The sequence below is a fragment of the Ovis canadensis genome, chromosome 8, assembly GCF_042477335.2.
Source record: "Ovis canadensis isolate MfBH-ARS-UI-01 breed Bighorn chromosome 8, ARS-UI_OviCan_v2, whole genome shotgun sequence".
In the NCBI taxonomy this organism is placed as follows: domain Eukaryota; kingdom Metazoa; phylum Chordata; class Mammalia; order Artiodactyla; family Bovidae; genus Ovis; species Ovis canadensis.
In genome coordinates this window covers 48,358,942-48,376,641 of record NC_091252.1, presented here as the reverse complement: position 1 = coordinate 48,376,641, position 17,700 = coordinate 48,358,942, and the positions used below count along the sequence as shown (strand labels likewise).

Below are 17,700 nucleotides of genomic sequence, written 5' to 3'. Positions count from 1 at the left end.
GGCTTGGGGGTGGGGAACCCCACAGATAATATAAAAAGTAAAATACCTAATACTTAAGGGTATGGTAAAGTACATGTTTTGGGCTTACTGACTTGCAAAATTAACACTGATTTGCAAATTATATCAATTCATCGTGTTTAATAATTATGAAAATGAAGAAAAATTTCTAACATTTATGAACTGACATTATTATCTATTTAACAGATTTCTAAATCATTATAATTTGAAGTTTGACAGGAAACTGCCAAGTTCTCAAATCTGATTTTAAAGGGATGTTCTTTTATATTCCTTTCAACTCTCAGATTTTACAGTATTTCCAATTATCTTTTTATTTACCTAATACTGACATTGGAGAGGGAAATGGCAACCAACCCCTTCCAGTATTTTTGCCTGGAGAATCCCACAGAGGAGCCTGGCAGGCTGCGGTCCATGGGGTTTCAAAGAGCTGGATACAGCTGAAGTGACTTAGCATGCATGCACGCAATACTGACATGCTATACTGCATTGCTAATTAACTTGGCTGTCTGCTTCTCCAACCAGATTCATGGAGATAAGAGAATGTCTCATGACTGCTCTATCCTCCACAGAGGTGTGATGTTGAAGAGAATATATACATTTTAAAAGCTCAATGTAAATTAAAACCGACAACATTAAACAGCAAATACAGTCAAATTTAGCTTTATATGCTTCCAATGACTTTTTTTTTTTTCCAATGACTTCTTAAGATGAAATAAATGAAGACATCTCCTCCCCGGCCTTCTGTACAAAAGCATTATGGGAGATGTAAAGGAGCTGAGGAGGCCCTTTTCTCAGGGACAGGAGTGGGAAACAAACACCATCAAAAGAAACCTCAGTCTCAGGTACTGGCAGACTGACATCAGGCACACCTTGTTGGTCACATTAGGCTTGACTTGGAACCTGTGACTTTTGCCAAAGAAAAGGCTTCTAGCTATAGGGCTCCAGTATCAATCAAGTGGGATGATTAACATATTTTCTTATATGGTTTGTATAAGGATTAAATGAGCTAAACTTGCTTTACAAAGTATCTAGCATGCTAAGCACTATGTAAGTGTGTGAAAAACAGCCCAGAGAGCCCCCCGAAATTGCTGTTCATGCCAACATCCACATCTTCATGAGCTATTTGTCACATCCATTGTTTGTCTGTTCTCACTTTCTTCTCTTTAATCATTTCCTGTATTTTCCAGGGACTTCCCCCTCAAGTTTATCTCATTTCTAACTGGATTTCCTAAATTGCTAATGTGAGTTTTGCCTTTTACATTGACTTCATGGTTTTTGTGATCCTGCTTTTTTTCCTAATGTGAAAACATCTTAGTGAGAAAAATAGATCTGTGGGTTCTCAGATGTTTCTTTCACTAATCAAATCTATTACAAAGAAAAGATTTTTCCTTCAACTCAACTTTTACCCTGTGACACAACATTTTATCATAAACTCTATTACCTGCTTTTTCCCCCTTTACTCCTGTTTTCCCCTTTATTTCTATGTTAAACACTATTGGTTGTTACTGGATATTTGTTATCCAGATAACGAAGAATTGTTTTTAAATCCCAACCCTAGAGTTCTGAATTAACACAGAAAAGAACTAGTAAAATAGATCTCTTCTCCTGTCCTCCAGATATTAAAATAAATGATAAGAATTGTATCCCATAGTAGAGCCTGGGGACAAAGCTTGGTACAATCAATGGAGAGGGTCGCTGAAGTACAGAGGCCAGGCGTAGAGAAAAGGAAAAGCAGGAAAAGGCCAGACAGTATTCAAACTTGCAAGGAAATGTAAAGCAAATGAAAAAAGCCAGCCAGTGCTTAAGAAGCACTACACAAACAAGAGGAAGCCCCATGCCGATCCTGGCTGGCAAACGGGAGCAGTCCACCTCTTAATTATATCTGATATTCCGACTGAAGTCCAGAATTGGCAGATTTCAGGCTCTCATTGTAGCTGTTGCCACTGGATGGCTTCACAGCGCTTTTTAAGAGATTTAGGACAAAAGAGTAATTAAATCCAAGCAGTGTCCTGTCTTTTGGGGCAAGGTTGTTGCTGTGATTTTACAAAACTCATTCTCCAACTGGTTAAGTGATTTGCCCAGAATTAAAAATTATAATCTTTTGATTATAAATCCATTGTCATTTTGCCAGGTAATTTCTCTTCAGTGATTTATGCACAATGAGAAGAATTACAAAAAAATAGCAGGCAAGATTCGTACAGATTTGACTGTTCTCAACCCCTAACAAATATGACTTCTCACAAGTATTCCCTTTAGTTAACGTTCTTAATAAATGTTGCCATGTTTTAGCTTATTATGAAAACAGAGTGGCTGGGGGAACAAACTATATAGATATTATCTCCATATAAATATATACTATATAATATATCTATAAATTATATTTATTATTCACTTGGGAAAATACTTCCAGAACTAAATTATATTTTAATCTTATAAGGCCAAATAGTATTTGTTAAACCATAAAGTGCAAATGATTTATGTATCTGTATATCACATTTACCCATCAGTTTTCAAAACATCTGGGATAGCATCTTAAAGTAAACAATGTTCATAAGACCATCTGGTCAAAACTGCAGGCAAAAAAAAGCATAAGCATATGGAAAACCAGATTTTACCCTTCCCTTCAGCAGTAAGGGATGACAAATGTCAAACCTAGATATATCCACGCTTCACTGTGCGATGCTTTTCAGCACCACCTGGCTCTCCATGCAGAGCCACCAAATATGGACAGCACTGCCAGGAAGAACATATCCACAGGGCAATGGCAATAAAAATAGATTATTTCATGGTTAAATAGCTACTTCGCGCAAGTGGCAAGAGTCTGTTTTGTTGACTTTTACATGTAACTGTGAGAACACATTCAAAATTAATTATGTTATTAGGCCTGAATATTAAATAGATCCAATAATAGGACTAGAAAACGGACTGACATTTTCTAAGAACTATTTATATGTATCTTATTTAAAGGGCACGTTTTTCATTTTACTAAGCAGCATGCTTATAATGGAACAGTTATATATGAAACAGTTTATATAAATACATGTAAACTATAAATGTAAAATCTAACAGTTCAAATAAAATTGTTTTATTAAATGTCCACTGTGTACCAGATACTGTATGTACCACTATCTGTAATTATTTATAATTAACTGCCTATGATTTATGACTGGAGTATAAGGAATTGACACACAGTGAATAGCATAGAGAAATTTAGCCTGAAATTAATGATTACATCATGGTAAAACTTTTAGAAACTAAGTATTCATGTACATTTACTTGCTGAAACTGTCAGCTGCGAGTTTAGGGTTCTAGTTGAAAACAAGGGTGTTTGAATCAGTCTCACAATTATCTGACCTACGGACAGGTATGCATTTTAATAAAAGGCAATTTATTACTTCCAACGTAGAAAAATTACTGATCATTTTGCTTTTACAGACAACAAATCTTTCTCAATCTGGCAGCGACTTGAGATCATATTCACTTTAAGAACTCTTCCTTTATGAACACTGAATGAATGCAACTAAGGGCTGAACTTCAAGATGTTTTGAAGGATGGTATAATTAAAAGGACAAAGCTGCTACACCAATAACAAAAAAAATAAACTAGACAAAGTCTTCATCATTTTCTGGCTAAAGCACCAGCAGAGCCAAAATAAAGAGAAAAAAAAAATGTTTTCAAAATTTGGCTAACACTATCTAAAAAGTCATCTTAAGTACCTCAAATTTTGCTACCATAAAGATGAGTCCAACACAAAGATTCCCTACCTTTTAAACCAACTCTAGACATTAAATTATAAACTTTAAAAAATCCTTAATGTACCAGAAAATAGTGAGTGAATATCTTTATAACCTTAGAATACAAAAGACTTTCAAAGCATGACCTCAAAGGCTATAAAACCGTTACAGAAAAGACTGGTGGACTTAGTAACAATGACTCTAAAAACTTCATTACTGCTCCCTCCAAACCCCCAAAACCAAATCCAAAAAAATCACTAGAAACTATAAAGAAAGTTAGATACGGAAAAATGAGAATTCTTGCCAACTATATCCTTTGCATAGTCTTTCCGGAGGGCAGCTTAACAACAGTAATCAAAATTCAAGATGCGCTTATAAATTGGCCAGAAATTCCAAAAAATTTAACCTACAGAAATACAGAAGCAAATACACAGAGATGCAGTTTTGCTCATCATAGGATACAACTGAAAACAACCAACAGTGGATTTGTTGCCAAATAATATCAAATGTCGCTCTTTTCGCAAAGGCATAAATATTTGTGAACTGTCTTGGTTAAACCAGAGCTGGAACACTAGTGCATCCTGAGTGTCCTATAGGCATGAGGAAAGCAAACTTATTTTGCAGAAAAAAAGAATCTGAAAGCATCATCTCCTCTGATAACTTTCCTCACTGTAAAGATCATGATCAAACTAAGGCACACAGCTAACTGTACAGAGTAGATTCAAACGTGGGCAATCTGGGTTCAGAATCCACACATCCGTTATGATCTGCTACCTGTCTAACAATGGATGATAAGGTTTCTAAGTGTAACAACTTAAGACACTGATGAAATGCTAGTGGTGATAGAGAAGACTACTGCTTTCAAGTAAAAGTTGGATATAATCAATTGCTGGATGTCTTTGGTGTATGAATTTATAGCTTTATTAAAGTTTACAGCAGCCCTGAGATTCTCAAAGGGTTCATCAAAAAATATTAAGCCCTAATACTCTACGTACCCACTGTATGCAATTTAACATCTTCCCCTACACCCAGAAGGGTACAAGTTAGCACCATTTTTGGGAGAACTGAGGAAATTCATTCAAGTGGTTTTCTGTGTTCTGTAATTCAGAAGAGGAACTCCAGATTGAAATCCCTACAGGTAACGAGTGGTTTTTTTAAATGTTCAACATTTTTTTTGTCCCTAACCCCTTTCATATATGGGAATAACTATTTTTAGTACTTATGTTTTAAAAATGCAAATTTTAGGCATACAACTGTCACTTGATAGCAGAACTGTATTATTTATTTTAAAAAGTATTACATTATACATTGTTATTGTAAAAGGGTACAATATTATTTATACTCAGATATATTATTTCAGATCCCAAATGTACATACTTTCTTATTTCAAAAACAGGTACAACAAACTTAATAAAACCAAAGAACCAACATGTCTTTTTACATCAGGAGCATAAGCTTAATTAATTGAACAGAATATAATGTTTTATGCTCCTTTAAGTTCTTTGAAAATGGCATCCCATCAGTATTACTCAAATTTACTGGTTTAGAAAGTATGCGGGATTCTCTATCATCTGCCTAGTTCACATATATGCAATGACACAATTTCGACAGGAATTCCTATATTTGTAGAATATTTCTGTGACATTTACAAGACTATCAAAATGAGCAATAAGCCCTCTGAGAAAATTGGCCCACTTTTAACAATATATATTTCTGGTTTTCTGGGTGGGTCTCACAAGAAAGTTTTCTTGCTCTTTTTCCAATCTTGTGTTATATATGACCTTTTCATTATAAGATTTTATTTGTTGTTTTTAGTTTTCTGCTATGTGTTTGAGGTGGAGGTTGTGGAGATTTTTTTTTTTAAAGCAAATCCTAGCATCAGATGTGAGATCTACACAGCTGTAAGCATTCTTCTGGGAACCAGCACTGGGGTTCCCTCAACTGCTTAATGCAATTACCTAAACCAGTCATGTAGTATTAATGTAATTTGCCCATTTCCACAGCTGAAAAGAAGTTTAATCTTTAAAGAGTAAAAGGAAAAACTTGCTATCCCACTATTCCTCTACGTTGGAATCAAATAACAATGACTTCACCTGGTTGTTCTCCAAATTCCTCTACCTCCTGGTTAACCATTGTCCTTAGAAGTCTGGATTGAGTCATAAAATAACATGACACTGCCATATGAGTGGGCAGGTATACATACAAGGGCATTCTCATCTATCTCCATTGCACAGTACGTGGTCTTTCTAAAATACGTAACTGATCATCCACTTCTCTGCTTAGCACCTACAAGTGGCTCAATACTGCCTGCAAGATAAACTCTAAACTTAGAAGGCCCTTCAATAGGTATTTCCACTTACCTCCAGATTCTCACCTCTCACCATGGCCATCATCACAAAACTCAACCTTGCAGCTATACAATCCCCTGAACAGATCCTTCATCAATAAGCTATCTCCCCTTCCCTTTCTGCTTAGCTAATGTTTAGCTGTCCTTCAGCTCCCTGCTTAGCTAATATTTAGGTGGCCTTCAGCTCCCAGCTTAGAAATCTCTTCCTCTAAATAAAAATTTCCTGGATCCTCTAGGTTAGATACCACTCCAAAGTGTTCTCATAGTCCACAGTACTTGCTCCATCACAGCACTATTTAAGCAGCAATTATAATTATGACTTGTCAATATCCCTCACTGACTAAAAGATCAATAATGGCAGAACTGAGAAGCAGATGTGTCTCATGCACTACTGTATCTCCAACATCTAGCAGTTTCTGGCACAAGGTAGAAACTCAGCTATATTAAAAGACTGAATGAACAAATAATTTTATAATATTCAGGGGTGTTTTGGTGAAAATGCAAGAATTCAGTTCAGTTCAACAGTATTTACTGCCTAGTTCTATGAGAATCAGAAAGAACGTTAAGCCAGGGTACATTCCTCAAGACATGTACAGTTGTAAAAATCAGACACAGATACACACAAAAGCTGAACACCACAAAACCAAGTGTTAAGATTATAATGTAGGCTACACAGAAGAGAGAAAACAAAGGACTGGGAAAGTGTCACTGAAGTAGGATCTGAGCCAAGCCTTCAGACAAGAAAAGATGGAAGACAGAAACTACAAGGACAAAAATGTGCTAGTTCAGCAGTTCTCAAAGTGGATCTGAAGATGACCTCCATCTCTTGAGCATCCTTAAGCTCAACAGTATTTTCGTAATAAGCCCAAGATGTTATTTGGTTTTTTAACTTTCATTCATTCTCAATTATACAAAGCAGTTTTCCAGCAGCTACATGCCGTGTGATATCAGAACAGACTGGATGCATAAGTAGCTATGAGAATCCAGCTGTTTCTATTAAGCCAGACATTCAAGAGAGTTGTAAAAATGTAAAACAATCCCACTGATCGGTTTCTGTTGTTCTGGAAACAGTTCTCTGTCCTAAAAATATGATATTTGTGTTAACATGTCATGGAATTACTGCTATTTTTCAGTAAAATTAAAAAACATTCTAATTTTTTTAGTTTTAATTTCTAGTATGAGAAATATTGATAGAGTCTAAAGAGCTACTGGGAACAAAAGTTGAGATTCACTGAGCACAGAGGCTGAACTAGATGTATCAGATGTGAAACGAGCCCAGGCATCATGTAACTTAAAAACATGTTTAACATATAGGTACCGGCTTTCCTCTCAGTAGTTATTTTTACTTAACATATAAAAAGACTCCTTTTAAGTCACTCTTATCCTTTCACTTGAACACAGTGTATACGGTTTAAGAGTCTTTTTGAGTTTCCATATACAGACACTTTTATATTTCCACAATCTTCATGATTATCATTTAAAATAGCTATATAATCATATCCAGCATTCTTACAAACCTCAATAGCAACTTCCATATTTGATTTGTAAAGCATTTTATAATAATATTACTATCCCAAAAAACTTACTTCTAGAATACCATGGGATCTTATCTTAAATCAAACTTGCCCAAGAGCTACTGAAACTTGGAACACAGAGATAATAACATTTTGACCTAGAACTTCTGGAAACCCTGAATTCAGAACTATGTCTCTCCCTGACTTTAAAGGTTCTACACACTCTCAAACTCCTTCAAGAACCTGTTTCCCCTATTCCAAGTGCTACCCTGGTTCCATAAACAGTTAAAGCTTACATTAGCACTTCTTTCTCACCACCTGAAATGATGTCTTCTACCTGTCCAAAGTTTATTCTTTAAGGACCAACTTGGAAGTCAGCTCATCCACTCATGCGTGATTCCTACTGAGTTCAATTGAACACTGTATTCCTCTTTGAATTTCTGAAGGACTCTATGTGAATATCACTCAAAATATAAATTCTATTTGAATTACATCATTATTTTTTTAATTTCACACCTTAAACCTTAAGAAAGGTCTTGTCAACCTCTCTTCTCATGGGAAAGATGGATAAAGTGCTGAGGAAAATGAGGCTCAGACAAGACTTCCCTGGTGGTCCAGTGGTTAAGACTCCACACTATCACTGCAAGGGGCCTGGGTTTGATCCTTGGTCAGGGAACTAGACTTCACATGCTGCAACTAAAGATCCCACATGTCGCAACTAAGACCTGGTGCAGCCAAATAAATTTTATATTAAAAAAAAAGAAAAGAAATAAAAGAACAAGAGCTAGTGATTGAAGAGAGTCAGATTTGAATGCCAAATCCCCCCATGATTTTTCTCCCATTCCACACTCCCTACCTTACAATATCCTTTGTGATAATAAATACACAAGAAATCTGTAAAATTCAATGGAATCAGAGTGTCTTTATTCTTAACCTCAAGGAAGCTCTAACGTAAAAATCCAGATGAAACAATTTCTACAACTGTAGTTTTGGCACCCATGCCATCCTGTCCCTACATTTCTTCTTTTGGCCAACAAAAGTAATGTGCAGCTTTCAGGAGAGAGCCATCAAGACCAACATCTGCTCTCTAAGTATTAAATATCTACAACCACCATATTTTCCAATGAGTGAGTGATAAAATTAATCATTTCTTCTGCTGTCCAAGAACCTGAGTTTACCTTCTCCAGCTCCTCCTCCAGTGTTTCACCATTACTGTCTCAGAGCAATAGCTAATAAAAATCATTCTCAAAAAAAAATCATTCTCTAATGGGCTACAGAAAACACAGCTGAAAACTATACTTTTACATAATTTTTCAGTTTCTGATGCCACCTACTAAGCAGTTCAATTCCTGCTCCAAAGGCATTTCAAAATTATCATGGCCGTTTATCCCCATTCGCCCTGTTAACCCAAATCCTGAGATCTGTACTTGATGCCTCCTACTCTCCCTCACTCATTACACCTAGTCCACCACTATCCACCAGAACCCCTCCTCATCTCTTACCTGCCCTGCCCCAAAAACCTCTTTAAGGATCTCCCCACCTCCACTCTTCATGCACAACAGTCTATTCTCCATTTGGCAGAGTAATCTTTATTTTTTAAAAAGACAGAATGACTACTACATTTCTACTTAAAATGCTTTAACAGTTTCCATGACTTTTCCAATAAAATAAAAATTCTTTACCATGGAATTCCCTACGGTATCCTTCATGACCTGACAACGGTATCTTAACTTCATCACATTCTGCTCTCTCCCAGCAAACCACATTCCAGCCACGTAAGCCTTTCTTGATCACTATGACCATGAGACCACATATCACTGCAATCTGTTCCTTTCCTCTGCAGCACTTATCAGAAGTTACATGTGTGTTATGTTTGTCTCTCTCCCTATGCTCTAAACTCCATGAGGACAAGTTAAAACTGCTTTTGTTTTACCACTTCATATCAAAGTATTAAGTGGTAGGCACTTAACATTTTTGATTGAAGAAACTGCTTTTCTATATATTCTTAATATATATTAACATGTGTTACATATTGCTTATACGTTAGATAAGAAAATACAGTATGTAATACATCACTTCCATAATAAAGAATTTGGCTGCTCTTTATTCCAAGTTCCTGAGAAGACCTCTCTAAATCTTTGGATTTCCAGAGTGATTGGAGAATCTATTCTACTTATGGTGGGCCCTTCATACCACTCTTGATAGTTTATGTTAGCAAAGTATCTTTTTTATTTATTCATGTGGGACTCTAGAGGGTGTACACTAATGAGATGACTAGGGATGGGGGCCAGCCATACCAGAAGGACCAAATGTGTGATTAGAGGGTTGGGATACTGGAGGCTCAGTTAAATCATGTGGCCAGTGATTCAATCAACCATGCCTATACAATGAAACGCTACTAAAACTCCAGACACCAAAGCTCCAGTGAGCTTCCCTGGTTAACAATACCCTGGGTGTATTGACACATCACTGAGCTGGGAGCGTGATGCATCCTGACCCCACAGGAAGAAGATACAAAAGCTTCATGTCTGTTACCTTCCCACATCTCAGCTTATATCTTTTCTTTTGGCCAGTCCTGATTTGTGTCTTTTTTTGTTGTTGCTGCTATATTGAAACAGAAGTATGGCACTTTCCTATGTTCTGGGTCATTCCAATAAATTACTGAACTAAGAAGATAGTGGGCACCCTGATAGCCAGTCGGTCAGAAATGCAGAGGGCCTGAGAACTCCTAGCCCGAAAATAGTGTCTGATGTGAGGGCAATCTTTTGGGAACTGAGCCCTTATCTGCCAGGTTAGCCTAACTCCAGGTAGTGAATGTCAGGATGGCATTACGATGATGACAAATAACAGATGTCATTTCATAAATATGTGTTGAGATTTATGTATTTTTATACACATTACTTCCTAATCTTTAGAGAACATGTCGAAGCGTTACAACAATCCCACTTGATAGAATTATCATACAAATAAGAAGTTATAGTCACACAGACAATTTAATTATTTAGGTGGAACTGAAATTCAAATTCAGCACCATTTGACTCCAAAGCCCACAATCCAGTAACTATCCTCTCCATCTTCTCATTATTAGTTATGTAAGTACAACACAAGATAACATCACATGAGAGGTCACACTAAAATTCAAAGTACTCTTTATAAATGTATCATTTCTTTATAGGAATTATAAAATATTATACTTTAATACAAATTTCTTTAGCAATTGCTGTTAACTTACTTGTTTGTGTTTTAGAAACATGTTTCTGGAGAAAATCAACTGTCTGAGCCAAAACCTTCTTATTACAATGTGTTGATAATTTTTCATCACACTCATAACACCTAAAAAAAAAAAATTTTAAGCAAATATTATGAACACATGTTCAGTAGTTTTACACATCAAGTAATAAAGTTAGTATTTATCCACTTTTGTCTTTAAATTAAGGGGTAAGGGAAATACATAGGGTGAGGCAAGAGCAATGAGATACAGCTACAGACATAACCACGGACAGTTCATACAGAGCGTTAGTATTCAAATTAAGAGTCTGGGTCACTTATCCTAAGTGTAATGGAGTGCCATGGGAGGTTTTTAAGCAAGGGTTGCCATGATCCAATTTACATTTTAAAAACATCACTCTGTCTAATGTCAGATTGGATAGCATCAGGAATAGCAGGAGATCAGGGTAGATACAGTGGCTCAAGAGAGAAATGAACAGATTTATATACTTTCAGGTATAGGCAGGAATGAACTGGACATGAAAAGAAAGAGGAAAGGGAGAAGCTGATGTGGGTATGTCAAGTGACTCTCAAACAGGAGCAGTTCTGCCCCACCCACACCCCTGGGGACATTTGGCAAAGCTGTGAGACACTTCTGATTATCACAACTGGCAAAGCTACTCTCGGCACCCAGTGGCTAAGGGCCAGGGCTAACTCTGTCCTCTCATGAGACAGGCCCCTCCACAATGAAGAGTTATCAACCCAAATGACCACAGTACTGAAATTGAGAGATCCTTAAGTTTTCACAAACTGTACATGCTTAGGCTATCCCCTGTAGAGAATCACCAAACCAACTGACTACTGAAGAACTGATACTTTCTCCTCTGGAATTCTAATTTAGCAAAATCAACTAGCAAGAATTTTTCTTTAACGTACAGAGAAAATGTTAAAGAAAACTAGAGATATGACTAAATTTCTTTCTTACTTAAATTTTATATTCATGGATAATGTTAATTTTCTTATTTTATAGATTCTGTTCAGGCTTAAAAGCGCAAGCTGATATAATAGCTTTAGATATCTTACCTTATAAAACTCAGATATTTACAAGTACTAACCAAATCTAACTTACCATATGATCCATGTGCTCAGATTAATTATAATACAGTGAAGCTCTGCTCTCCAACTCTTGAAATGCTTCAGTGAATGCTGGCCTTCTGAGTTTTTACCACATCCCTAAAGATAAATAGAACACTATTTGTATGACTTCCATACAAGTTTATTTCAAATTAATCAAAACCTAAATTATCCTTAAATGGCAACCCACTCCAGCATTCTCGCCTGGGAACTCCCACAGACAAAGGAGCATGGCAGGCTATAGTCCGTGGGGTCACGAACAGCTGGACAGGACTGAGCATGCAGCAGCATGCAGCACACCCTTGATATGTCAGATATAACTACAGTTAATGTAAACTGGTCTTTGTAAATGAGAATGTTAACTGATAAAGACCTAATGAACCCCAGAGGAATTAAAAGATTAAAAAAAAACACAAATGGCTGAAATGTGGGGGGTGGGGGGGCGGAGTTTTGTTTTAAACTTTTTTAAAAAGTTTCAGAAAGCAATTTAGATTCTCATTAAACTCAACTTCTTGCAGAGAGGCTAATTTAATTTACTTCTTGTCATACAGTAAAAACAGGCATGAGCCAAGTTAATTTCCATACCATTTCTGTGATGCACAGTGGAACACTGAGCATCTTCACTGGCCAGCAGTGCTTCTCCCCTGTACACACACTTCTAATATCCTCACACCTCACCCAACTCCACTGAAAACTACTGAGACTCAAACCAATCACAGTAACTCCCATCACCTGGTAAGTAAAGAAATGAGATTCAATTTCTGTCAATGTGCCATGAGGGGCAGTCTAATATATGTTTCTGGAAAAGTTTTACATATAGGAAGGGATGTACTTTTTATCCTCCTTCTGACCTTTGGGGATTGCTGTATGATACATGATGCATGAAACATCTTCGACCATCCTGAAACCATGGAATAGGATAGCACAGCAGAAAAATGGAAGACATCTCAGTTTTTTATGTTTTTTCCACTGAAGCAACTAACTCAGGAGTGACCCTATTTCTGGCTTTCTATATGAGATAATAAAGATAACTCTTTTTGAAAAATATACATATATACGTTTAATTTTATTTAGAAATTCCCTTGTTAATAGAATCAGTTGCGTCTAAGCTCTTAAGAGAAGTTACTCTGCAAAAAAGAGAAAAATCACTTCTCATAGAGAAGAAAATGAATCCCAAAAGATTTCTTAAAAAGGCTTGGATCCATTTCCTAAGTAAATACAAATAGGTAAAGGAGGGTCCACATATGAGAACTACTGCAAGTAGGTTGGATTCCCTTTCAAAATACTTATAAACCATGCACAATAACTCTCTGAACACAATGTACATTTTACTTTACCTTAAACATTTCTGTGCTTGGCCTTGGAGAGTTCTATCTAAACACAGAATAAATTTATCTTAAATTCTAAGCACTACCAACAGTCCAACTCAGAGCGAGCAATTAAGGAAAATATTTAAGACAAACTCTCACAGAAAAGAGACTTTTCTCACCTGAAAACCACACTTGAGGCACAACCAGATATCAGGAGGAAGTATTGGCTGTCCATCACAGAATCTTCTTTCTTTTAAACATTCCAAGCAAACTGACCACAGGTTCTCAGCTATTGCTTTTTTTACATGATGCACACTGACAGCATGACTTATATGTTGGCAAGTGAAACCTACTGAAAGAGGCAAAACAAAATTTGAACATCAGCAAGCAAAAGTCAACAATATTAAAATACTATTAACTAAAAAGCACGAAGATTCAAAAGAGAAAATAACTTAAAAGAATACATACTGTATGATTCCATTTATAAAAGATTGTGAAATAACATAATTATAGAGTTGGAGAACACATTAGCAGTTGCCAGGGACTTTCGATGGAAAGCAGTGGTGTGGCTATACATAAGCAGCACTCAGAGTGGCCAGTGTGTAGTCAAGTATTTTGACAGTGCTGGTTATAGAAAGCTACACGTTATTAAGCTATACACACACATACACACACATGTATGTACAACTGGTGAAACCTGAATTAGCTCTAAGGACTGTACCCATTTCAGTTTCCCGGTTTTGATGCTGTGTGACAGAAATACAAGATATTAAATCAGAAGAGATTGGATGAAGGGTAAATGGCGTATCTTTTGTACCTTCCTGCGAATCTAAAATTAGTTCAAAAATTAAAGTTTAATAAATAAATTAAGAAGATTATTTATTGAGCAGCTACTATGCCTCAAGCATTTTGAACATATTTTCTTTCTGCTAAGATACACAAGTAAAAGCTTTTCCCATGGCTAGCTCTGCTGTGATACTATTTTCACCACTGCTGAAAGAAAGGAGAGGAACAAACAATGGCATAATTTGCAGGAACAAGAATTATCTGAATTCTTCTTAATGAATATTCCCAAATAACAAATACATTTTGCATGGCCAATAATTATCCTTTATAACAGATTCCAACTATGTGCACTGTGTGGAGACAAAAGGCCAAAATGAGCATATATGTTAATTCTTCAAATAACCATATTCGTCTCCCAAGGGCTCAGTACACTTCCATTTCTCCTAAATACCTGAACTCTTCAATTTCTCCACCTCAAATGTCCCAAATACTAAACCTACAGCTATCTGCCAAAATCAAACAACAAAGGCAGAAACTGAATACCTTGAAGAGGGAAACAGAAGTATATACATTTCAACTTTCCCTACTTTCCTTTCTGAACATAAAGCATTCCTTTTTATCTACTGGTTAATGAGACTAAATATTACTTCCATTTCATTCTGAAGACAAAGAATGTGACAAATTAAAATAAATAATTTCAACAAAAGTAAAATGTAAATCTGATAAAAGAGTAAAACTTCTAATTTTACACCAAAAGCAAGTTATAAGAATCGGCATAAAAGAAGTAATTCTGAAGTCCTTTGGTTGAACAGCAAACATACATGTCATTGAAAAAAGGTGTTAAGAGAAAGACTGATAAAAATGACCACATAAGAACTAGAAATGGTTCACCAAAAGTCATCACTTTGTTTTTGAGCTTTTATATTTTAAAATTCTAAGGAAAAATCACTCCATACACCTTTTGAATCATCTCTAGTATAAGATGTAGCCAAGGTACAACTTAACCAGTCTCTGACTCTACAACTCAGACTTACAAAACTGAAATTGCTAATGAATTCAGAGATACGTGAATGCAAGATAAAAAGGTTGCAGGTTCCTAAATTAAACTTACTAGCTTTTAAATATCTCAACTGTATATACTTTTTATAAGTATAAACAAATTTAAAAGTCTGAGGTTTTCCTATAAGTGTTTAAACAGTATTTACTATCTTCTGTGAGGAGGGAAAATGTAAAAAATATCCTTCTACGTTAATAAGTAAATTTCCTCAGTTTCCTGCAAGTTGTTTAATCATATAACTGTCAAATTTTCATTTGACAAACAGGTCCTCTAGAGATTCCTGAATAAAAATATAAAAATGTATTAAAAGCAAATAGTTGTTTCACATTCATAAATCAAAAGCAATAATCAAAATCTTCACATTTTAAAAATATTAATAAAAATTTTACATGGAGGGCTTCCAGCGTGCGAATGGTGACATAAAATCAACACTCCCCCTTTCTCCTCCCCAAAACTATCCAAGGGCAAAAAGAACAGAAAGTAAAAATACAAAGCTCATTCTCAGAGCAACCAGGAGACAGCTGAAGCCCGAAGTCACAAATCAAACGGGAAGACTTCCACCTCAAAGCAGTGGAGATCAAACAGGATTGCGCAGAGAAGGAAGTGGAGAGAACACCGCAGCAGTGGATTCAGAGAACCATGCACGCTTTGCGCATACAGAACAAAACCTACATCTCTGTGCTGCAGCAACAGTGGCAGGAGCGCCCCTTTATCCAATTTTGTTTTCAGAAGAAATGAAAGAAGGGGATTTCTCATTCACTAAGTGAAAGTAAAAATGCAAGCCATAGTGGCAGAGAACAGCCTTATTCCTACGGCAGTTGGAAAGAAGAGAGAATTTGGATTCTGAAAAAGCCCAGGACTGAATAATCCTGGTAGCTGGAAAGAAGTAAAGGCTAACTGGGCTCAAACTCAACAGTTAGGTCTCAGCAGTGCTCTAGCCCTCCTTTTTACACAAATATTCTAAACCGAACTGGCCCAAGAAAGGCAACTCTACATGAAAGAATAGGTAATCAAAGAAAATCAAAGCCCCAAATTCCGTGCTAAGATAATATGAAAAGGGAAGGAAGGAAAAGCAAAAATGGCAGCGCAATCACTGCCATGAGAGGAAAACACAAAAAAAGAAGTGAACACTTGAGGCTCAAGTGGCAACACAAAGGGAAGTGACCAGCAGAGTTCAGGAAAAATAAATCAAACAAAGGTAACACCAAAAAGAAGATGACAGAGACACTGCTGAACACACTAAAAAATAAAAATGAACAGCAGACAACAAGAAAAGGAAAACAGGAGTTTTAGAGGCTTTAAGAAAAAATGGTAACTATGGTAGATAGGCAAAAGAGAGTTATAAGAATAATCAAACCCCTGAAGAACACCATATTAACAGAACAAATATTTAAAGACATAATTCAGACTTCCCTCAATTCAGCAATCTGTTCTGAAATACTGTCCTAGTTAAAAATACTCAAAATGGAAATAACAGATTAAAAACATCTTTTTTAAATGGAGAACTGAACTGGTAAAGCCAGTAAGGAAAATCCTCAGAAGCTAAAACCCAAGGCATGAGGCTAAAGAGAAAGAAAAACCAGGAAGCCCCTGAAGGGCTTCCAACCAACCTCACTGGCTTCAGGGCTCAGTTCTAATAGTCATGAGAAACAACAAGAGAAGATGCCAGTTCTAAGTTACTTTAAAAAATAAACAAAATCTCAGCAAAAATGGCAACACGATATTCTGGAAATAGACAAGCTGATTTTGAAGTAACGCAGAAAATGGCTAAAATAAAGAGCAAAGGATTTATTCATTAAAAGCACGTATGATTTGTCCTCTGCAACACTGTTCAGGATGCAAGACATCATAATTTACCAGCAACGTCATCTGACGAGTCTTCATCGTGAGGTATAGGAGGCCTTTTACTTCTCTTAGCTTTCTCAGGTGAAGCTTTGGATGGCTGTTTCACCCGCATCTGTTATTTACTGAAAAGATTGGGGGTTGGGGGGAAAAACACATTAATCCTCAAAATTAAAAATTGTATGTATTTTACTTAATGCATATTAAAATGACTTCAAGTTTAATGAGCCTCGTAAATTAACAGAGGAGAAACAGGGGAACATCAGCTGAAACTAAAGAAATTTTTATTACACCAACACACAAATGCCACATTACATCTGACTTTAACCAACAGTTCCCTACATGTATGATGTCCAGGTGAATTTAAAAAAATAAACTTTATGCCACTTCTGACTCCTGTGCTCATCTCACCCTTTCTCTTGTTTCACCAGCTAGGAAGCAGTGGGAGCTGGAAAAGCCACAACATGCCAGGGATGGATGCCAAGTGCCAAGCACAGTACAGCCACCCTTCCTGTACTGTATGACCCAGTGGACTACAAAGAGAGAAATACATTTCCAACTTTTTAAGCTCTTGCCTTTTTTGTGTGTTTTTTTCCCCATTTTCTAGTTATGAAAAATTTTAAACTGTCACATAAGTTGAAACAACAGTATAACGAACACCATAGACTATCTAGAGTCCATATCTGGAACATTTTGCCACATCTGTTTTATCTAAATATCAATGCGTACACAGATATATCTACACATGTAT

The 17,700-nt window shown here is 36.2% G+C and overlaps 1 protein-coding gene across 8 annotated transcripts in view; it reads right to left on the bottom strand.

Annotated features, from left to right (window-relative positions):
• Positions 1 to 17,700, bottom strand: part of USP45 (ubiquitin specific peptidase 45) — a 56,644-nt gene that overhangs the window by 34,861 nt on the left and 4,083 nt on the right. For 6 of the 8 annotated variants that reach the window (XR_011258799.1, XR_011258800.1, XR_011258801.1 and 3 more), the window contains exons 2-5: positions 16,965 to 17,074; positions 13,444 to 13,616; positions 11,950 to 12,053; positions 10,846 to 10,946 (exon numbers count right to left, since the gene is read on the bottom strand). Coding sequence is in view for 4 of the 8 variants with exons in the window: in XM_069599207.1 (XP_069455308.1) it covers positions 10,846 to 10,946; positions 11,950 to 12,053; positions 13,444 to 13,616; positions 16,965 to 17,064 (478 nt within the window). In the remaining 4 variants the exon portion in view is untranslated. The remainder of the gene's footprint in view (positions 1 to 10,845; positions 10,947 to 11,949; positions 12,054 to 13,443; positions 13,617 to 16,964; positions 17,075 to 17,700) is intronic. The other 2 variants (XM_069599208.1, XM_069599210.1) reach the window with 1 other exon arrangement.